Source organism: Python bivittatus, unplaced genomic scaffold (genome assembly GCF_059951505.1).
Source record: "Python bivittatus isolate LINGU-HERP-01145 unplaced genomic scaffold, Pbiv_v1 ctg000070_np1212, whole genome shotgun sequence".
NCBI classification, from domain to species: domain Eukaryota; kingdom Metazoa; phylum Chordata; class Lepidosauria; order Squamata; family Pythonidae; genus Python; species Python bivittatus.
In genome coordinates, this window is record NW_028277034.1 from 8,699,455 (window position 1) to 8,724,335 (window position 24,881).

At 36.3% G+C, this 24,881-nt stretch overlaps 1 protein-coding gene across 13 annotated transcripts in view; it reads right to left on the reverse strand.

Annotated features, from left to right (window-relative positions):
- The window catches only part of TENM3 (teneurin transmembrane protein 3), a 470,513-nt gene that overhangs the window by 154,811 nt on the left and 290,821 nt on the right, over positions 1-24,881 (reverse strand). For all 13 annotated transcript variants that reach the window (XM_088131934.1, XM_088131955.1, XM_088131950.1 and 10 more), the window contains one exon: positions 5,407-5,644. In XM_088131934.1, coding sequence (XP_087988060.1) covers positions 5,407-5,644 — 238 coding nt within the window. The remainder of the gene's footprint in view (positions 1-5,406; positions 5,645-24,881) is intronic.

Here is a 24,881-nt window from a genome sequence, read left to right on the forward strand (position 1 = left end):
ATATGAAGAAAACTAAAAAAGCATTTAGGAGGATGCTTAAATAAATTATAACTTAATGTAAGAATTTCTTAGAAAGTAGGATAAAGAAACAAAAGTAATAATTTGAAAATCAAAACTACATTATGTACTAATAAACATAATGGACCAGTTCAGAAGTTATGTTATATCGCAATATATTTTGACACACTTATACATCTTCCTTCATTGTACCAGTGAGGAAACTGGAAACATTGGTTTCAATTTTTGTCATAAGCTCAGATTTGTGTCTAAACCCAGCAATATTAATAATTAAGCTTGTTTAAGTAAATCACAATTAAGATTAACCACAATTTGCTGGGATTGCATAATATAACACCCTTCAATTAATAAAAATGGAAATGAAAGCTTTTAATTTCCTAGATAATATTGGAACATGGGGTTAGTGTAAAAATGTAAGGTTTGCTCTGACTTGTTCTCATCTTGATAAACCAAGTAAAATTCATAATTAATGAACTTTAATGGCTTCCTGTATTCCTGCTATCCAGAGGCCTCCTGCATTTATGTCCAGAGATTAGAAGGGGAAAAACAGTAATTGTTTAATAACTTACAGTGTGCACTTGGACAGCTTCTAGAGCCATATCTAAGATAAGAAACTTAACTATAAACCATGATCCCAGATTCTGGTTATATTTTTCTACTTTAACCATAAAGTCCTGGAGCAGGTTGAGGACATGTAATAATAATACATAATAATATTCAAATTTATAAGTCCACCTAATCAGGCATTCTGTAACTTAATAACTCAATTAAAACAAGCAAATACAGAAAATAAGTGATGCTTTGGAGAAGTATATAAAAATAATTTCAACCTCAACCCTTAGCAGGATTACAAAACACCTTGGCCAATGGCCTGTTTGAAAAGCCAGATTTTCAATGTTTTTCTAAAATAGAGTAGGGATGGGTCACAGACCTCTGGGTAAATGGTACTTCATATAATAGGAGCAGTGACAGAGGAGACATGCTTCTAGAAACCCATATAATCATTGTTTAACCCTTTAGCATTGTTTAACTGAAGGGACTCAGAGCATGCCCACTCTCTCATAACTTACAGGATGGATAGACTCAACTGGAGAGAGGTGGTTCCATAATAACTAGGTCCCAAACCACGTAGAACTTTATGTATGATAATCAGCACCTTGAATTATACCCAGAAACTAACTAATAACCAGTGCAACTCACAGACCAGAGGTGTCACATGGGTGGACCAAGTGTTCATAAGCCCTATTAAACTCTACATATCAAGTGGGCTAAACTGTCCATCTCAAATACTAGGTCATATCATAATTTGCAATGCACACTGGATTACTGCTTTCCAGACTGAAATTCTGAATGGCCCATCCCTGGTTTTTCTGATCAATCTGTGACAACAAGGCCAATCCAATCCACTGTATTATGGTAAAATGAAAGATAAACAACACATCAGAGTTAGTCATACTATGTCTAAAAGATCCATGATTATCTGAAGTTCCATGCCTAGGAACTGGTCTAAAGTTTTTGTTTGTTGGTGTTTTTGTCTAACCAATAATCCATTAGATCTATAAGGCCACCCATTAAAGAGGTGGTACACATTTATTTGCTCTTTAGACTGTACCTATTGCTGACTCACTAACTTGGGAAAAGTTAAATCAAATACTAATACTTGACTTGAGATATAAGGAACATTTTTTTCAACTTTTTTTTCCCAACCCTTTTTAAAAGGGTTAAGCAATATTTCCTATTATTTTAAATTATACTTAAAATGGAAAGAAAAGATAGTTGCAGCTTCAGATCATAAGTCCTTTAGGATAAGCTATGCAATGTAATGCTCAGTGGAAAGACAAAAATGCATTTCTTATTCCATAGGCAGTGACAATTTTCAGAAAAGGAGAAAGGACTCAGTTCTTCTTGTTCATAGACTTGCTTCCTCTTGTTGACTAACGATCAACAATAGGTGGGTGGATTTTTTCTAAATAAGTAAAAAAATACTCATTTTTTAAAAATCCCCAGGAAAACATTTTCCCCATTCTTTTAAGTTTTCTGGAAATGTATATCTCTACATCTTAAAAAGCTATGGGGAAAATTAGTTTAGGCAAATGTAAAAGTTCAAGCAAATCAGCAAGTTGAGAGAGAGAGAGAGAGAGAGAGAACGAACAAAGAAAGCATTCATTCATTCTAAAGAGAAGAGACTAGCATGGTCAGTACACCTACTAACCTACACAACACGTAGAACAGTAGATTAATTCTAAATATTTATTTCTTTAGACAATTTACATGGGTAGCCATTTCAAAGTAATGACTCTTAAGTGGCATCTAGTCATAACTAACCTAAAGATAAGGGTATTATTAAGGACTTTACAGGCCCAAGTTATATATTTAACAATAAGTATAAAAACAGCCAAGAGTCAAAACTGAACCTGGGATCTTAGATATCAACTGCAGCTTACTTAAATGTACTTGATAATTAAAATTAACCGACTTAGCACAGAGAGGCCTGAAGAATTTATTCCCAGGGTCCAAGGTTCAGGATCTTCATTTTCACTGTACAAACAACAGAAAAAACACAGTGGAGAAGACCTTTTCTGGGTATGCCTATTCCAGTTAAGTATTTATTATGCTGAAATATTTACATTTGTTCTTGGATGGATTTTACTTTTTTGTGAACTTTTGTGAACTCTTGTGAACTTCCAGTCCTGTGAACTCCAGTGCATATTCTACTGAGTCTCAAGCCCATCTTTTCTGGCAGGTGTTTCTCCAAGTGTGCCACAATTTCTGCAGGTGCACAGCCACCTGGGAGATAATGGCATCATACTAAGCAGCATATACCTTGGTTCTTGCCTCCTTATATTGGCTATTGGATGGATGCTTTGGTTGTTGAGGATGGACCCTCAGAGAGGGGCATCTCCAATGTATTTTTTTGTCTGCTTACAGGCTGAAAGAAGGTAGGGGTTTTACTGTTAGGTATGAAAAAACGATGCAGGATTTCTGTTGTATCAGTTTTCTTTCCTCCTTTGGGCTGTAGGCAAGGATTTCTTCTTATCTGATATAATTACTTCTCCAAACAGTCTCTTTCCCAAGAAAGGCTTGCTGACAGATTGGCTTTCGAGTGGAGATTCATCTCCTACTGTGTAAACTACCTCCGATACCAACTGTTGGCAATTTGGGTGTTCTGGTCCATTTATTGGTGTTCTCTCTCAGCAACACTTGCATCTCGTCTGGGAGATCATATGTCCATATTTGAAGTTTTGGTGAAAATGGAAGAAATAGTTTTCAGGCCTTATTCACAGATTGGACCCCTTGTGAATTATCCTGTACCTGCTGGGGTCTGAGATGCCTTTTCTCAGTTTGGACTATCACTGGCTCATCATCACTAGGTAAACTAGTGTTTGCGCTGTCCCTTTAGGTTGCTAGTTATGATTTGGCTTTTTTGGCAAGTAACTCTGGGGAACCGAGCTCTTAAATCTGTGGGCGGCATAGCTGTGATGCTTGGGATCCCGTACAGACACCAGCTCCTGGATTGCTTTTATTCATTTATCCATTGAGCACCTTAGGTGATTTATTGAGCGTCAATGGAAAAAGTCCCTGAAGGATACTGACTGTGGGAAAAAGTTACTCAAGAGCTAACCCACTTCCTCAAATGAACTAGAAAAAAATGGGAAACAGTTTTGCAGACTTCTCTGACATTTTTGTTCACCACCTAGAATTCATTTTGGTAGATGAGCAGCTATATAAGTTCGTTTAATTAATAAAATAAATAAATGTCATTAACTAAGGCAGAATCAAATCTGTACTGATAGGAATAGGGAGAATAAATAACATTAATAAAAAAAAATCAAAAGGTAGAACACTTTAGGAGTTTCAGTATTTTAGTAAGCATTATAAAATTATGCATTTTGTGGCTGTAGAATATTGCTGATATAGTTGAGTGGTTTTACTTGGCTGCTCTATGGCAACAAATAGTGTTCTGTTGTTTTCTCTTTCCGTTTCTCTTCTAAGTAGATTATTCCTGGCTTGGTTTATCTTTTTTTTTCAATTTAATTGGATACGTTTGTAGTTTGAGAAAAGCATGGGGTAAATCCCTTAGTGAGTCTTTGATGGACTGTCCAAATAGATATGTTCGTTTTATAAGGCTTAATTGTAAACAGTGGATTGTTTGATATGTTCTAGATGAGAACTGGGAGCATCTACTTATTTTATTTATATGATTTGTACCTCACTTTTCTTCCTATAAGGCAGTCAATGGATTTTTTGCATAAGCTGGTTCTTGTACGTCCACTGTAGTGTCCCAAAATATGTACTATCATTGACATAATACTTTGTTTATGGTCATTATGTAAACTTATTCTCTCACTTCTGTTTTCAGTGTTCTCCCTCTTCTATTTTTTCCCCACTCAACCATTGTTTTATAACATTCTCTTCTCAAGACTAGATTCCATGCATCTTATGAATGGATTGTGATAAACCTTATGCGATAGCAAATTGTTAGCCTTTAATGTGTTGCAAACTTTTTGTTGCTGTAGTGGTAGCCAAGGAAAAATGAAAGGTCACAGAACAAAAGAATGCCTCCAAATACAAAGCAAAGGACAAGCAGAAATAAGCACTACATGCAAAACAGGAAAAGCAGAGAGAATCTATGTTGCTAAAAGATATACAAGCTTCTCTAACAGCACCATTATCATCCTACTGCTATAATTCTTATTTACCAAAGATGCAGAATTCTTAATGATAACTAAGAGTTGTCTGACCATTAGACCAGCATATAAGCCCAGTAAAACAAATTAAGGAGAAGCAAGCTTCCAGATAACGATAACCCAGTGACTGTATAGAGAGTGGTCTGATTCATACATTGTATTAAACCCTTCGAGATAGGCAAGGTCAAGAAATAGGCACAGCAGGGATTGCAGGAATGCTCTTTATTGTTGAACAGTAGAATAACAGAATCTTGAAAGCCTGTCAGGCAGGTTTTTTCTCTGCCCCATCTAAACAAATTCAAGGCATGGTTATTTTGAGTTTCTTTTTTATACTTTCCTCTTTCTCTGGACTGAATAATATTGTCTGAATGTCCCCCCCTTAATAGTTTGCTCCTTCCTTCGCCATTCCCAAGGTCAGGTATACATTCCTTCACAGCCCTAAAAACTGCCACAATGTCTGGGTTCATACAGTATGCTAACCCCATATTTAATACACTACATAATGGCTTAGTGTTATGTGTGAACTGTGTACATATAAGAAGAGTTAAATTAAAATGTCAGCTTTGGGACAAGGTGACAGCACTGAACTTGGCTATGCTAAATTAAAATTTCAGCTGTGCTAACAGAACAAGGGAAGCACAAATTCCAGGTTTCTAATATGTTGAGCATAACTATAGTCTTAAAGGTCCTAAAGGATTACCTGCTTTCCAGTGGCACATTACTGCCAAGGACCCAGCTGTCCTGCAGCTGGACCGACTCGGGTGTGGTTTGCAGCTCGGCGGGCAAAGCAGCCGGCGGGGCCGGACTCTGGTTCCTCCTATTTGTCAATGAATTTCTGTTAAGGGAGGTGATAGATGGGTGATGCTGTGCTGAATGCTGCTTGTGAGAAGGTGGCAAAGGTTGCAGGGTCGACTGGCCTTGGTTATTTGGAGGTTGCTCTGAGAAGAAAGAAAATTAAAGTTCGTTATAGATCATCCTTACCTTTGCTAGAGCTAAAGCATAAACTAATATCCCATTCTCTAAAATATCAGCATATATTCTATTAGTTGGCTTCAATTACATTCTTTAAAAGCTTACCCTTGATAGGCAAAGATCTAATTAATATACAGCAGATGGTACAACTACTTTTGGTTTTAATTTATTTCAATTTTTAAATGACTCTTATCAACACCTACAGGAAATCACATGACAGATCCCCTAACATGATCTTAGATTTTTTTTTTTTAAAGCCAATTCTGAAATTAAACAGGTAATTTCAACAGAATGTAAAGTTTTGGCATATAATCCCTATAATTATATAATGAAGAGTCTTTTAGAAAGAGAAAGAAAAGCTTTATTTTACTGCAATAAATTATTGCAATTTTGCTGCTAAACAGCAGGAGATTATCCTAGTTTAGTGCCTTTCAAATCAGGCAGATCTGCACTATGATCTGCTAATAGATGCTAACTATTCTCTAGCAGAAGGTCACTCTGTGAAGCAGATGTTGCTTCATGGATATTTAACAGACTGAATCACATCTGATTACAACGTCAGAAGACTCATATACTTAATGACCGTTACATCCATTAGAACACATACAGAACAGATTTTCCAATTTCACACTATGTGATATAACTATGTTTCAAAGCAAGTCACAGGTAATCAGAGAATCTTGTCATCACAACAATGGTATAAAGATGTTGTGACTCTCACCAACAATAAAAATAATCCAAAGCACAATAACTAGCATTAGTTTTCAAAATATCTTATATTCTATATTTAAGAGGATTTTTTTCACCTTGCATATATTACAGAAACACATGGCAGACATTATAGACATGGTCATTCTTTAAGGTATTTTTCTGCCTTATTTACAAAAGGTATTTTTTTCTTATAGATTTTAATAGGTATCAAATTGGTTCTCAATAGTTTTAGACTAACAACAGTGTGAGCTGGCAAACAAATATTCAGTTTAGGCATGAACAAGGTTACAAACGTAAAATATCCTCAAGCTTTTCTTAGAGTCTGGCTTACAAATATTTCAACAAAAGCATATGAAGAAAGTGTTACTATTCAGGTAGCATACAATTAATCAGCTTTACCCTTATCAACACCAGTGGGTGTTGGTGCATGTGATTAAAATCAGTATAGAAAGCTTTAGGGCTTCAGGATAATTTAAAAGACTAAAGCTCACAACAGCTTTTAAAAAGAATCTACTTAAAACTTTATCTGATTTAGATTAGAAGTTAATTATCAGTCAGTAGAGAATTAACTTTCATCATTATATGAAAATATATATAAAATGATCAGTTGCACAACAGGAAACCACATCTTAGGTCTCTATATATAGAATACTAATTTTGCCTCCTGATTGAAGAACAGACTAATATTTTTCCTACTTAACGTGTCAGCTTGCTCAGTACACACTTTTGTTTAGCAAAGTCTTGGATATTTATACAGTACCGTTTTACAGTACAGTATTCTAGCATTTCAAGACCATATCCCCCACCTCTTTTAAACAATAAAAGCACCAGAGATACAAAGGAGATGAAAGGAATCCTGTTACTCATTATTTTATTTAACGGGGGAGAGACAGATAGAACTCCCTTTATGGCAACTATAAATTCCCAATTAAGAAAGCCAATAGCACAGTCCTATACTTCTCTACAGTTATTTATTTATTTAATCAATTATTGCTAATCAAACTTCTATGCTGCTGAATTCAACAGGGTTTGATTTGAAATAGGTCAGTGTGAAACTAGACCTAAGGCTACTGTAAAATAAATCTGTAACAATATCTCTACTGTACAGTGGGGCAAAAAAGTATTTAGTCAGCCACCAATTGTGCAAGTTCTCCCACTTAAAAAGATGAGAGAGGCCTGTAATTTTCATCATAGGTATACCTCAACTATGAGAGACAAAATGGGGGAAAAAATCCAGAAAATCACATTGTCTGATTTTTAAAGAATTTATTTGCAAATCATGGTGGAAAATAAGTATTTGGTCACCTACAAACAAGCAAGATGTCTGGCTCTCACAGACCTGTAACTCCTTCTTTAAGAGGCTCCTCTGTCATCCACTTGTTACCTATAGTAATGGCACCTGTTTGACCTTGTTATCAGTATAAAAGACACCTGTCCACAACCTCAAACAGTCACACTCCAAACTCCACTATGGCCAAGACCAAAGAGCTGTCGAAGGACACCAGAAACAAAATTGTAGATCTGCCCCAGGCTGGGAAGACTGAATCTGCAATAGGCAAGCAGCTTGGTGTGAAGAAATCAACTGTGGGAGCAATAATTAGAAAATGGAAGACATACAAGACCACTGATAATCTCCCTCGATCTGGGGCTCCACGCAAGATCTCACCCCATGGGGTCAAAATGATCACAAGAACGGTGAGCAAAAATCCCAGAACCACACGGGGGGACCTAGTGAATGACCTGCAGAGAGCTGGGGCCAAAGTAACAAAGGCTACCATCAGTAACACACTACGCCGCCAGGGACTCAAATCCTGCAGTGCCAGACGTGTCCCCCTGCTTAAGCCAGTACATGTCCGGGCCCGTCTGGAGTTTGCTAGAGAGCATTTGGATGATCCAGAAGAGGATTGGGAGAATGTCATATGGTCAGATGAAACCAAAGTAGAACGTTTTGGTCTAAACTCAACTCCTCATGTTTGGAGGAGAGAGAATGCTGAGTTGCATCCAAAGAACACCATGCCTACTGTGAAGCATGGGGGTGGAAACATCATGCTTTGGGGCTGTTTTTCTGCAAAGGGACCAGGATGACTGATCCGTGTAAAGGAAAGAATGAATGGGGCCATGTATCGTGAGATTTTGAGTGAACACCTCCTTCCATCAGCAAGGGCATTGAAGATGAAACGTGGCTGGGTCTTTCAGCATGACAATGATCCCAAACACACCGCCCGGGCAACGAAGGAGTGGCTTCGTAAGAAGCATTTCAAGGTCCTGGAGTGGCCTAGCCAGTCTCCAGATCTCAACCCCATGGAAAGGGGTTGGAGGGAGTTGAAAGTCCGTGTTGCCCAGTGACAGCCCCAAAACATCACTGCTCTAGAGGAGATCTGCATGGAGGAATGGGCCAAAATACCAGCAACAGTGTGTGAAAACCTTGTGAAGACTTACAGAAAACGTTTGACCTCTGTCATTGCCAACAAAGGATATATAACAAAGTACTGAGATGAACTTTTGATATTGACCAAATACTTATTTTCCACCATGATTTGCAAATAAATTCTTTAAAAATCAGACAATGTGATTTTCTGGGTTTTTTTTCTCATTTTGTCTCTCATAGTTGAGGTATACCTATGATGAAAATTAGAGGCCTCTCTCATCTTTTTAAGTGGGAGAACTTGCACAATTGGTGGCTGACTAAATACTTTTTTGCCCCACTGTATAGCTTAACAGAATGTAACTGCAAATTTCAGAAATGATTCTGATAAAGTGCTTCAAACTGTGCACAGGTGCAACATCCCTCTACTATTAATTAAAGTAGCCCATCTTTTTTCAGACTTTTTCATAAGCCAGAAAAAATGGTGTAGCTGCTTAAAAATCATACTGGATTCCGTTTGGGGAGATACCATGGAAGCTGAAAGAGTCAGGCTATTTTAACTATAGAGAAGTGTTGTGAGTGCACTTGTACAGGGTGTAAAACACTTCTTCCAAATCATTTTCAAAGCATGTATATTCCTAATAATAACACTGAGGTGATGCAAAACAGAGCTATCTTTCCACAAAAATGAGCTCTCTGTTTTGTATGTTACAATTGGGCCAGATACAGTACTGTTGAAAAGTCCAAGTGAGAATGAGAGTGGTTATTAGAGAAGAAAAGGCAAGCAGGCCTTACACGATCAAGATATAATCATGGTGAAAAGCATCCAGTAATTTTGGCAATGGATCAACACTGATGCCTGTTCTTTCTATAAAGATCCTGTATCTGGAATAGCTCCAGAACAGTGCTTCACATCAGCGAATCTTTAACATGGGAAACGTTACATTGGGTTAGCATCTATTTCTGCCAGATACTTGTTGCCTTATTATTGGGATTCTAAAGGTAATTTTACATTAGTGATCCAAGATTTTTATTTGAACATTTGGGTCTTCCAAGATAGAAATAATGGACAATTGGCAAAAGCTATGTAAGCAGTTTTACACTTGAGACTACGGTGGTCAATTACTATGCCTTTCATAACTGTGTGGCTGACAAATGTTCAGAAGGTGTAGTTTTTCCTGTCACATTGCTGCAATGACGGGGCAAGCCACAGCTGTCAAAGCCTATTCATTCCATATAGCTATTAGGGATGCAGGAGCACCTTTTAAAGCCAGGTTTTGGCAGGTCTAATTGATACATGTGAAGGATTCTTTTCATTCTTAGTGCAATGTCAGTCAGTCGTTGAATGATTCTGAAGGGGCTATGGCCAAATGCATTCCAGGTTTTTGGCTGACAGTTCCATTTGGATGCTAAATAAAGGGAAAAAATATCCAGCCTAAATGATTTCAAGACAACAGCTACAGTGAATGATTGGAAAAAGGCCCAGATTCAACAAAATGAAGGATCACAGAAGCATACAACTACGTTAATTTATCTAGGGCAGGGAAAAATAAATTATTTATGCATTCAAAGTATAAAAGATATCATATGTTTTCCACACACTAGTTAAACGTAGTTCAACTCATTAACCAAAGCTGAAGCATAAGCTAGCAAAAAATGTATATTCCACTCTATAAATTATCTTCATTCGATAAACATCACAACAACGTTTTGTGTAAAAACTGATGAGTTGATAATGAACTGATGAGCAATGGACTGGCTATTTATAATTGAGTAATGTTCAATATTAATTGAAGCTAGTTTTCAGCAAGGTGATTGAAGCTAATTCTTAGCAAGGTGGTAGTGGTAACAAACATAATGCTGCCAGACCACATACAGTCCTGGGTTGTACATTCTGTACTCTTGAATTGCGGGTTGGGGTGGGGATTTAAATTACCTTAAGTCTTCAAAATCTGTGGTTATCCATATATATACACACACACACACACACGCACACACATATACACACACACATATACATACACACACATAAATACACACACACATGTATATGTACATATGCGTATACATATGTGTGTGCGTGTGTGTATATATATATACACACATACATACACATAAATATATATATGTATGTATATGTATATATGTACTTATTATTTCTTGCTGTCAGGAATATACACATAATTAATCACAATAATGTGTCTACTGTATATTTACCAGCAACAATACCATAGCAAACAAAATTCTTCTTCATAATCCATAAACTGTCAATGTTATGGATAATGTAGTTGCAGAAGTGCTGAAAATACTTTTAAGTTAACAAAACTTTTATCATCTTTAGTAGCAAAATATACAGCTCAAGCTTATTACATTACCAATCGACAAATCAAAATAACTTATCTGTAGCAATCCCTTCCTCCACTGATAGCAAAACTTCATTTTTCATATCATGTGCACATGAAAGTATGAAAATGGCTCTAGATCTAACATAATAGTGGGAAAGTATGATACTCTTTAATATCTGAAAAGGCCCCATAACATTTACTAGTTTCAGTGACATGAACTAGACAGAAATACACTAAATGGGATTAGACATTGGTGGTAAATCCTATAGACTTAGAAACAGAGGACTGGTATAGAACAGGAGTGAGCAACTTTCATCAGCTCAAGAGCCACACCATGCTTGGTGTGGCATACTGAGGATCAGGATTGGTTTGGAGAGTAATTCCAGGAATTTATCATGGGAAATGGGAGGCTTTAAGCATTTGCAAACCTCCTTAAACACTGCAATTGCTAACTAAGGGTCCCAACTTTTGGCCCCATCCATACTAGAGAACTATAGTAACAAAAGTAATGCTGGTAGGTCACATATAGCCCTCGGCTGCACTTTTTGAACTTTTGAATCGGGGTGGGGAGTGGGTACCAAGTTAAAGACTTATATTACCTTCAGTCTTCAAAACTATTGGTTGTCCACTAAATAAATACCTTTGAACTACGTCTATATTCAGTATGCCCAGATTACATATTTCTTACCATATAATTGTATGTGGATACATACTACCACGGAATGAATGAACTCTACAGTTGTATTATACAGAAAAAAAAAAAAATCTAAGGACCCTGTAATTCTCTCCATTCATTGAGCCTCCTATTGATCAATAAATGGTCATTAAAACTCATATTTCAGCCAAAATCCATGCAACATGACTTCAGTTTTGCTCTGCTCTTGTGTATCCTCCCCAATATTTGATGCAGAAAATAAGTGGATTAAAGTTGTATCAAGAATTTTGGCATCAACATTTCAGTATAAAGATGCTACAAAAATGTAAAGTTTAAACTGGATTTTTATTCCAAATCTAGTAGTCAGTCTGTTTTCCCTTCTCCAATCAATACAGAACTGAATCTAAAACCAGAACATAGCAGGGGTCTAAAATTTTAAGGCTGGACTAGGACTAGGTCTCTCAAAGGCTTTATATTCTGATGTATGATTTCACTGACTTTACTGGAGTTAATTTTTAAGATAACTTTCAGATTATGATCAGAACCACTATGCTATTTTTTTTTTCTTCCTTAAGTGATTCTGTGGAGGTATCACTCAAGGAAGAAAAGACAGTTATAATAGCTCCCAGCATTCTGGTTATTTTTTAGCCCATACAATACACTAGAATGTAATGAACTGAACAAACCATTATTCAGTCTGCATAAAATACAGTTTCATAATAAGTGTTTGTTTTGTCCTTTGTTATCTTTATATTGAATTTGGTGATTTCTATAACTGTTAAATATGTGAGATATTTCATTGTATATAGTCTTTTTCAAAATCATGGAACCTTCATCAGAATCTAGTAGATAATTCAAATTCAATTAAATCTTCTCTTCAGATTTAATCTGTTTCAATTCAGGGACTGAGCACCTTTGAGACAATGAAATGACCACTGCTGCACAATATAATTGTTATGCCAAGTATCTGGATGATAAAAAAGATTACAGATTTGGGGCATCCATGGAAGTAAGGGTGGATTGAAAATGGCTCCATTTTTTGCGGAGCTGATGGCCGCAGCAGTTAAGAGAAGTTCACAAAGGTTCCGGCTCTTTCAAACCATCTCTGGGCAAAGGAGATGATTGGATCACCCACAAGTACTCCTTAGAGAGGCTCCCTGTGAAGAGATTGCAAATTAGCGATCTCCAACGAGTTGAGCCCTCTGTGAGTCACAGGAAACATTGAGCCCAAGCCGCAGCGCAGAACCTTCAAAAGGACACTAGATTCGTATCCACTTCCTCTTTTAATTGACAATGCAAACTACCTATTAACAGTTTATTTGGAATTAAAAACCTTCTGAAAGGCAAGTTGCTGCATACAGGAAGAATCTCCTTCTATCCTTGAAGAAAGAAGATTTAAGTAAGTTTAAAGATTTAAAAAGGGGAAAAATTAATTTTTGAAACAGCAAAAAGGAGTTTACAATCTTGACAGTGGACAGTTAAGGGATCAGATGGATTTGAAAGAATAGATTTTCTAGACTGCTTTAAATTTTATAAAAATACAGCTGAAAATTTTGGAATTAACTTAATTAATTAAGATAAAACTGGGCTTTGAAGTTTAACTAGAGGGAACCAGAGAACAATTAAAGGAGAAAATATTTACTAATATAATGGAGGAATATAATCTTACTATGGAAGAATTTAAGTCAGTTTGGGAATAATGTGTTCAGGACTTATTTTTAAAACTTTCTGATACTCCTAAAGCAGAGTTAACAGGAGGAGGAGGAAGGAAAGATTTTATTGGATAAAATGGAGGCTGAGGGTGATTTGAAAAGGGATCTTAAAATAGACTTTAAAAAACTGTCAGCCTATAAAAGAGATATGGAAGACATATGGAGGACACAAAAAATTGTGTTGTGGATTGGAAAAGGGACTTAAAAATGTTTGACTATAAGAGTGTCATGGAGAAAGAAGCTGCAGGGGACCTACAAGTTATGCTAGATGTTGTTTTAACAATGAAAGGGGATATTCAGATTATAAATCAGAAGAGTGACTCTGAGAGCCATCTTATTTTGGATCCACAGAAGGAAAGTATGAAAACAGACAGGGAGAAAATGACAAGAGATTATTATGTGGAACTTTTTTTTGAAGAAGTGACTGAAGATCAAGCCTCTTAAAAAGAAGAAAAGGGAATTCAAAGTGGACTTACTTGATCAGGGTTAAATTGTATAAGTTGTGATTCTGGGTTGTTACTATTGGAATCTTTTATTATGACCAGGATTGTATGATTTTTTTCATATGGGGATAAGCTTTCTATATTCTATTTGTTAGAGAAAATTATAGGTTTGAAGGTAAAAGGGATGATCTGATTTAGTCTAAGATATATATACCACTATTGTTGATATTTTTTATACCTATGGGGATAAATCTTTTATGTTTTGCTTATTAGAGAAAGTTATAGTTAAAATGCATAATGGATTTATTTAAGGTTAAAGTATATGGGATATTATTACTGGTACTCTTACTGCTTTTGCTGTGTAAGATAGAGAAATTATAAAAAATAAACCAATCTATTATTAAGAGATGACAAATGGGAAGAAGGCTTTTTCTGTAATAACGAGAAGGTTTTAAGTTACTGTAAATGTTTATACTTGTTTGGAGGGAGGGGGAAGTCACTTTTATATGTCTTGCTTTTTCTTTTCTCTTTCTCTTTTCCTCTCTTTTTTCTTTTTTGTTTGTATATCTTTTTAGTTAAAATTACGCCGGCTGAATGAATTTCAAGCTGACCTTAAAATTTTGCCTACTGGAAAACCAGTCAAAGAAGGGCTCTCTCCAGTGGATGAATATTAAGGTCAGTGCAAAGTGAAATACTGTGGCTCGGCCATACAATAAAAAACAAAAACCTGCCAAACCCTTTTACTGTGATGCTGCCAAGACAGACAAAAGAAAAACAAAATGGAGCTCATGTAGCAGCTCAAATTATATCTTCTTTGATTTTAGCATCAAGGTTGATGAGACATAAGCAAAATACTAAATGTATGCAAATGTGGGTAATTCTTACAGAGTGTATAACTGTTACACTTTACACTACGAAGGAAACAAGCCTCATTTATATTAGCATTAGAATTATCTAGCACTGTAGTCTAAATTCCACTAAGCTTCTTCCTTCCAATTACACTGCCATAAAAAAGTTCTGCATATTTCATGAAAGGAAGATAAATGAATACATTTATATTCCATCTCACTATGTAATTTTAGTACAAAACATGATCTTTTTAGTTTTTAAAGAACAATACCCTCCAATATTTTTTAACATTTTATTTCATTTCATTTAAATTGTTAGGAAATTGAGAGAAACTTTTAAAAACCACACATTTAAGTGATAAAATGAAAGAAAAAATTTATTAGAGAAAGAAGACAAAGAAATAATATCTTAGCTTGTTCCTATGTATTTACAAAACATGAATATTGAATAGTATACTAAGTAATCCTCGCTTACTCACCCCCTGTTCAGCAAATGTTTGAAGTTACAATGGTGCTGAAAAATAACTTTATGACCAATTTATGATCTTTGCAGGGTTCTACAGTCATGTGATAGCCATTACAGTCAGTACACACTGTCCTGTGTCTGACATGTTGTTTTTCTTTTCTTCCTCCCTTGCAGAGTAGAGAGCTTGGAGAGGAAGGGATTAGAAGAGAGCAAGCAGACACACAATAGGGAATACACACTGAAAGCAATGCACTGGCACCAGCAACCACGCGCGTGCCCGGCAAACAGCCGCTGCATTCTCCATTGTGCCAACCACAGCCCCTCTTCTCCTCTTGTCCCCTTGGAAAAGAAGGGGCCTGCCAAGCAATTTCTGTAGACAATCTCTCCTCTGATCCCCCCTAACAGAGTAGAAAGATTGGAGAAGAACAGATTAGAAGAGAATAAGCAGGCATACAATGGGGAACACACTGGCTGTTTGCTGAGCAGGCTCATGGCTGCTGGTGCCAGCACAATGCTTTCAGTGTGTATTCACTATTGTGTGTGCCTGCTTATTCTCTTCTAATCCCTTCCTCTCCAATAAATGTATATACAACATTACTTTTTTTCTTGTTAATTATCCAGTGTTGGGGTGAGCATTCCAAAGGGCAGGGGAATGGTTAGGAGGCAAACAAAAGTAGGAGGTGTGAAACTGATTACTCTTGTCAGTTTCAAGCTAGAAAGCACAGTTGTGGTCAGGTGATTTCCCACTTAGTGACCGCTTTACTTAGCGACCAAACTGCTGATCCCAATTGTGGTCACTAAACGATGATTATCTGTGCCTGGTAAAAGTTACAAAATAAGGTTGAAAAAGAAATAAAAACTGGTTGAATCCATTCTTGTTTCTTTTACTGTAATCCTAATGACAAGAAAAAGCTGCTAATGAGAAAAAGAAATACAGTTCCAGTAACTTTTTGCTGAGTTTATGGTTGACATATGGAAGTTGCCTGAATTTTACTGAATTCTAGGCATGTCTTAGTGCATTAGTTTATACCATTGGCTGGAAACAAACAAAATCTATCTATTGAAAGCTAGATATGAAGCACAATTAACAGTTAGCATTCAGTCCATTTGTTCTTTGTAAAAAAAAGCCTTCCCTTTTCAATCAGTGTTTCAAAATAATGAGTATAAAGTCAGTTATGACTGACATTTAACTGAGTCTCTTCACAAGCTTTTTTTTGTTTGTTTTTTGCTTCCCTTAAGTCCAGAAGAACACCAAAGAAGGAGACTGCTATCCTATATATCACAGGAAAAACTCCAATTCCCCCATCAACTCTACTGATAAAAAATGTAGTCTTCTTTATATTCAGTTTTTAACTGCTGTCCTATAGACAGTCTTTATCCTCTCCAACAAGAAGATCCATTATGTACTGTTGTTATCTTCTCCAAGAAACTTAACTATCTCCTAGAATGACATGGGACACAGAGAGATGGACTAGGTATCATTTATGTATTGGTGTCACTATACTCCCATTTCACAAACGTTAACCAGGGAAAGAACACAGAAGGGGCACCACAGACCAGAGAGTGATATTTAGTGTTGGTGGGAAGCATGTTACACTTTCTATTTTCTTTAATTTAGTGATTAGTAGTTACTTGATGCGGTGATATCACTAGGGTCTGGGGGTTCGGGGTGGTTTTCAACCACATTTGTATTTACAAAGGGCTATTAACGTTTTAGGCTTTGAATTTTTGGGGTGGCTGAAATTTGGGGAGGAGTTCTATTTAGTTTTGTCATTTATTAATTATATTTAGTATTTATCGTTTTTCCCATAATTTATCATTTATCTTTTTATACTTTATTTTTTGTAATTTTGCAATAAAAACCAATAAAAAGAAATAAAGGTTGTAGATGAAAACCTATTTCCTTATTTTCATTTTCTAAATCCTCACTCTTCCCTATTTCTCCCAGCCCGCCACCCATGAGACTTGTAACTCCCAACTGCAAAATTGGGAATATATTACACACTAGTTTATATTTCAAAAGAGCTAAGCAACATTTCATATAAAACTTATCTACTGAGGCTTTAGTTTATGCAAATGTATACAGTTTAAACTGAGGATCTGGTATAGTATTTGAAATGTCAGAAAAACAACCATTTTGGTATGGTAATTTTGAACCTGTCTACATAAAAATTATATATTCCATTTGTTTTAATTATCTAAAATTATTTTAATTTTACAGGTACTTCTTGAAGTAAAAAGTAAAATATGTAAATACTATTTATGATTTTTTTCTTCAGATATTTCTCTAAGATCTGTTCCCAAACTGGCCCTTCACATTGTCTGACAGTGCCCTCATCACTCCTGTAACTAAGTCTATCTACCTTGCTGCTGGTTATCCTTTTCCTCCCTTCTACCCTTTCCAGTGCTATAGACTTCTTCAGAAAGCTAGGTCATTGTATATTATGTCCAAAGTATAATCTGAGCCTGGTCATTTATGCCTCGAGTGAGTACTCTGAGTTGATTTGTTTGATGAGCCATTGTTTGCTTTCTTGTCTATTCATGGTATTCTCAACAGTCTTCTCCAACTCCAAAGTTCAAAAGCTCAGTCAATACTCAGGTTACTAATGTTTCTTCCTCCAATTAAAAAAAAAAAAATCTTCCAATCCAGCTCTATCTTTTAACTTTGTATACTTTCGTAAGGACTTTTATAGTTTTTCACCACTTTATTTGTAAGCTGCCTAGAGTCACTTATGCAGTGAGACGGGTGGTGTTTAAATTTGATTAATAAAATAAAATAAAATAAAATATATATTCAGCTTTGTGCGTGTGTATGCCTTTGAGTCAGTGTTGATTCTTGGCAACTGTCTGGACTATTCCCTGTTTTCTTGGCAAGATTTTCAGAAGTGGTTTGCCACTGCCTCCTTCCTAAGGCTGAGAGTGACTGGCTACGGTCACCCAGCCTGCTTTGTGCCTAAGGTGGGACTAGAACTCATGGTCTCCTGGCTCCCTGCCTGGTGCCTACACCACATCAAACTGGCTTTCATATTCAGCATAGAGGTGAACAAATAAGGGAGAGTATAACTCCTTGCCTTGCTCCCTTGCCAACCTGGAGCCAGTCTGTTTTGCAATGTTCTGTCCACAGTGTTGCATCCTGGCCTTAGGCCATCTTTCCTTTGTCTGACTTCTCTCACCCCCCCCCCCCACAGAGCAGAGAGATTGGAGAGGGATTTCAAGAGAGAAAGCTGTTTGCTCTTCTACACATCAAAAACAATGCAATCACAGGGGTAGCCCGGGTCTGGGAGCCACAGCACGCTATGCAAACAGCTTACAGTACTCTCTTGAAATCTGTCTCTCCAATCTCTTTGCTCTGCGGGGGGAGGAAAAAAGTGAATGATTTTTGTAGGCAATCTCTCCTTTGCTTGATTCTCCCCTCCCCCACAGAGCAGAGAGATTGGAGAGGAAGAGATTTCAAGAAAGTAAAAGTAAGCTGTTTGCTCTTCTACACATTGAAAGCAATACAGTCATGCTGTCAGTGGGAAAGGGTCAGGCAAAGAAGAGATTGTCTACAGAAATCACTTGTTTTTTCCTACCCCCCCCCCGCCATAGTTCGGGGTTTTCACTCTTCTTGTGAGCCACCCAGAGTTGTGTTTTAAGATCGGCGGCCATACAAATCTAATGAATGAATGAATGAGTTAGACTTCTATACAATAAATTTCTTATTCTTATTGGTATTAGAGATACTATATATATTTAGAGATATTCTATATATTTTAAAACCTACTTCAACCTAGAAAATAAGACAAGACCTTCTGCTCCAAAAATTATCTGGCCAGAGTTATCTATGTTAATTATTGCTGATTTATTAAAGACTTGAGAAGAAACTGATCTTTAATTTTCGGATAATGAAGCATATTTATTTTGGTCCTTGACCATAATAAGATTCACTGAGTTCACATAACATACTTATCAGTGCTAGGATAAGCATACAACCTAAAACACCATGGCCTTAGGTTGTTTTTGGGTTAGAGTAGTCTCACCCAGTTAAACATATCATGCAAATACCATAGCCCTGGTAAAAATACGGCATTTTTCACAACCCCTCTATTTATCCCTTCAAGAAAAATAGAAAAAAAAAGAAAGGTAGAGATGTAGAGGAGTTGAAAAAGCAAATCTGTTAAGAACTTTTTAAGAAGATTTGACCAGGTAAGAGGCTGGCTGAGTTATTTATTTATTTAATCATATTTATATAGGTGCCCATCTCACATAATGTGACTCTGGGTGGCATACAATAAAAAGCAAACAATAAAATCAATAATATTAAAAAGAATTCTACAATTAAAATCAGTTAGTTAATAGTTAATTTATTTATGTGTATTGTATGAATAAAGCCTGACAGTATGAAGTAATGAACATGGTAATTTAACTAGGGATATGCATGAAGCAGAGAAAAGAGTCATGATTTGAGATCCAGGCAAAACAGCCTGATTTGTAACATTTTGTTGAATAATTGCAATACCCAGAATGACTCAAGCATTTTATATTCCACATAAAGCAGAACTAAAAAAAATGTCAAGTGTTCCAGACAATGGTCCCTCATTCCTTCTTGTTTCATCCCAAATCTATAAAAATAGACAAGCTATTTAATGTATCTAATGTGAAGTTTTTTTTAATAAAGATTCATCGAAAGAGGATGGAAGTCTCAGCTAGTTATAATGTGAACCTAACTCTACTTTTAAACACATTAAAGCCATGTTGGCTGCTACCTACCATCCAATCTTCAAATATCTGGCCAATGGGTTATATCTTTTTAAGTATTAAAAAATTCCATCGGAAATAATGAAGGAGGCAGTTTAGCACTTTTATCAGCTTATGTAACAGGCATAAAAAGTCTAAGCTCAATTAGCGCCTACACTGATGATATCTGTATAAGTGCTTAAGAACTGATATCAAAATACATTTGTTCTTGCTTTTCCTGTTTGTGCCTTGCTGTGTGAAAGCAGTGTAATAAAGGTCTTCATAGTGTTGCAAGTAGTTCCACACAATAACATCCTTGGGACTGCAGTAAGCCTCTTTGGTACCACAGACCTTCTGTTGATATTCCTGGGTCCCATCAGTAGCAGTTATGGACTTTTCTTTAAGAGGTGGCAGATTTTTCTCTCCTTAATCCTCAGTTCAAGGACTGCTAACATTGTGGACTAGACTAACTGGGCAAGCATCAGTACATTCATCTCCTCTGCTTATGCAGAGAAGTTGATTCCCTCCTTCAACTTCACCTATTATGAAGTTGCCTGAGGCAGCCATCAGACAAATGTAGTTTATATTCTACTTGCAGTAGTCCACATCTCATTGCATTCTTCTCTTCAGCAGAGCACAGTCCACAGTGGTTTTCAGCCTCTGAGCATGTGCATAAATGATGGCTGTTTTCTGTCCAACCCCTGTAATCCTTTATGCTTGGCCTTGGGAATGGGGAAAGAATGTGTGGATGGTTAAGAGAGAGATTTCAGAAAAAATAGCTTAGTACTGAAGAAGAAGAAAGCATGACAAAGAAACTTAACATAGCCCTGCCTTGATTTTGTTTGGCATAAGATGGGTCAAGAAAAACTCTGGCAGGCATTTAAGATTCTGTTATTCAACCCACAGCCATAAAGAACTTTCCTGGAATCTCTGCCGTACCTGATTCTTGACCTTTCGTACCTTGAAGAGCTGATAACCCCACCCCTTCATCATCCCAGTTCAGGTTTTTTTTGGGGGGGGCGCCTTTGAGTCAGTCTTGACTCCTGGCAATTGTCTAGATTAGTCCCTGCAGTTTTCTTGGCAAGATTTTGGAAGTGGTTTGCCATTGCCTGCTTCCGAGGGCTGAGAGTATGACTGGCCCAAAGTCACCCAGCTGACTTTGCGCCTAAGGTGGGATTAGAACTCAGTCTACCAGTTTCTAGCCTGGTGCCTTACCCACTACACCAAACTGGCTCTCTGTAGGGCTTACTACTAGGTATATTTTAAGAATGCACATTTAATTAGTGCTATGAAAGTCCCCTATGTTTAAGAAATGAAATACTTAAAAAGAAGTAGAGAAAGAAAATATCTGTGATTTCTATTAAGCAGAAACAGAATAACATATTTGTTTTACAAGTTTGAAATGTAACAGATCTGACATACTGAGAAGACAAGCAAATATAAGGCAGCATGAAGTACAACCCACCTAGTTTTGCTGCTTTTACGAGTTCATATGAGAACACTGTAGAAAGTCTACTGAAATTAATGCAAATTCTGTATAACAAACAATGTAGATTGACAGCTATCTATCTAAAAGAACAGATTCATATTTTAAGCTAGAATTACAACAGTCCACAGATTCTGGATTACCTTACTAGGCAAATGCTATTGTGTAGCAATATCTTACTTTTACCTTACCTTACTTTTAGGCAATTATATTATCAGGATTATACTTTAAATTAGCTTCTAGTTATATGTAGGTCGTTAATAATTACATATCATGAATTTAAAACATTTCTGTACCAACCACATAAAGAACTATACTCAGAAGTAAACTTCACTTTCAGTTGGCCCTTCTCAAAAGTTATATGCATTCTATAGCAGTTTAAGAATGAGCACAATTAATTGATAATTTTTGTACTTTCCAGTTTCTCCAAGTCTACTGAGCAATTTTTAAAGAAAGCAAGCTTCAATAGCCAAGATGTGAAAGGAAGCACTCTTAGACCTTTTGCACAAATTGCCTCTTCTTTTGTTTTTCTTACAGACTACAAGAAAAAGAAAGCAATCCTTCTTTCAATTCTAAATTAATCCTCTATACAAACAATTACAGACTAGTTAAGAAAAAAAGCAAGATAAACTGTGAGGGCCTTAGGAGGGAAAAAAATCTCAACATCTTATGGCAATAGTATTTTCAGGTCATGTAGATATGCAGGCTAAATGTTCACCAGGAAAAAACCTTACAAAAAACAAAGGAGGGGAGGAGAGATTGACTTGATATTGAAATATTCACAGTAAATGTATAAGCTCGAACTAGTGCGAAGATGTTTAGGCAGTCTCTTCTTGAACTTTCCTTATTAGAAAAACGTCAAAACAGCATGAAGGTAGTTGTCTCCTCATCCTCACATTATTTAAGATGTAATGGGAGCTTGTTTGAAGAGAGGAATATCATCCAAATCTATAGACTACAAAGTCCCTTTTTCAAAAATCCATACCACATTTTTCAGGTTACCAAATTTAGCTGCTGCAGAACAATTTTCCTTGGCACACTGGGCATTCTTGCTTGTTAAGATCAAAGAGTTTTATGCCCATGCTCTGGCTTACTGGCAAGTGAGCCACAATTTATCTTATCTTTTAAGAAAAGCTACGCATGAAACAATAGAATACATGTAATAGGAGATTATAACTGGTAGTTGACAGGTTCAGTCTACACATTCACCTAGCTTCTAAATTTCTCTGATTTGGAAAGAGAAGGATGTGAACAAATAAGCAAGAGGAACATTTCATTCAATGTCTCCTGAAATAAATGTATTTTTTAAAGTACAAGCTGAGGTGTAAAAATAAAAGGGACTCTCTATCCTTTGGCATATTCCCAGGATCAATCTGCTATTTCTACCTAATTTTCTTGTGGAAGGGAAGCAAATAGATTTAGAAAAAGAGAGTATAAACAGACATTGATCAGAAGTATGGTATTCTATATTTGAATATTTTATCTAGCTATAAACAACTCACAAGCTTTCATACCCAGGGAATAAGGTCAAGAGATGGCTTTGAAACAATGTGGCTGTGCAGATAGCAGCTTGTTCAGTTGTTCCCACAACAACACCATATAGATGTAAGTAAGTACTATGTTCCAGGTATCCCATCTTGGTCCTCTCTCCAATCAATAAAAGACTTGATAAAAACCTGAACTGTACTGAATTGCTCTTTAAGTTTGAAGTATTCCTATTGTATCAGCAAGGAATCCTGCTAAAAGAAGTATTATTATTTGTACTATCACTTGTTTTCCTTAGGAATTAATCACTGATTTTTTATATCATCTACTTAGGTATCACCTATTTAAAACCAACACCAGAGGTGGAACAATGTCCCCCAAAGAATACTTAGCCAAGATCTTATGAAGACCACTCATTTCAGAACTCAATAAAGCATCAGAGTTTATACAAGTTTGGCTTGTTGTGAACCCAAACAAAATAGAGATTATTTTGACACAAAGGCCACTGAGCCAAAACACAAGGATCACATATGATCCGATTCCCATGCTGCATTACTATCTAGAAAAATAATATCTTACAGAATATAAATGTATGATATGTATCTATTGTAGTATGTATGTATTCTAAGATACAGTTAAGATACTATTAGAGTTAGTTCCGCATAGGACAAAACACAAACTGAAGTATGCTTTTATATGTATCATACATACTTGCAGATAAGCCAAGAATTTTAGGTGCCAAAATATACCCTAAAATTGGGTTTGGCTTCCCTGTGGATGGGCTTATCTGAAAGTATACAGGGTAATACTTTTTAAAAGTACCCATATATCCTGTATATAACCACGTATAAGCCTATCTGTGGATAAGCCAATTGTGAAAATTAAAAAGCATGAAACTTTAGAGGATTGACTTACCCATGGGTGGTGCATTTTTTATGGTATTTGGTTAAAAATTCGAGAGTTGGCTTATACATGGATAGGCTTATATGCGATATATACGGCATATACATACAAAAAACCTGGCACATCTAGAATGTTATGGCACATATGAAATAAAAATTCTCAAATTTGTGATAGTTGCATGTTATGACCCAGTGGGTGATGATAATGGAAGAACCAGGAATACTGAATTGTGCAATATTCAAAATCAATGTGATCTATGGGAAAAGGTCATTTAGGTGACAGAGATGGATGGATATAAACAAGACAAGAGTGTACAAAAAAGTTATTGGCTCATTCTGAGCCCCAAAATAAGTAAGAATGGGGATGTTTGGTAAGCGTGTATTTAGAAAAATATCTGTTCTGAGCATCTCATTTCAGCATAAGCTTATCCATTTATACACATAAAAAAGGAGTGAATTGAAAAGTATGACTGGTCTACTTGTTACTGGTGAAAGACCAAGAAAATTTGTGAATGGTACAAGAGCTAAACAAACATATGAAGGAGTGAATGGATTGGAGGGAAACTGAGAAAGTTAAAGTTTAATTGAATTGGTTAGATCCTCAAACAGAAAAATGAGCAAAAGCAACATATGAAGCAGCGCATGGATATGGTGGATACAAGAATGGTTTGCAAAGATAGGAAGGCATGCAGAGATAAAATGAAGGGTATCAATGTAAACTACATTTAGCTATGTTTCCTTTCATTATTTTTAATCTCATGACTTAATTTGTCTTACCTTTGCATAATTTTGTATAATAGTACATCATGCATGTATGTCTATGATATATGTGCTATACATATACAAGTACAGTGGTACCTCGGGATACGAACTTAATCCGTTCCGTGACTCTGGTTGCAACTCGAGTTGGTCTCAAGTCGAGGTAAAGTTTCCCATAGGGTTCAATGTAAATCTGGTTAATCCGTTCCGCCCTCCGAATTTGGTCGCAACCCGAGGCGAATTTCCCCATAGGGTTCAATGTAAATCCGGTTAATCCGTTCCACCCTCCGCCCGAATTTGGTCGCAACCC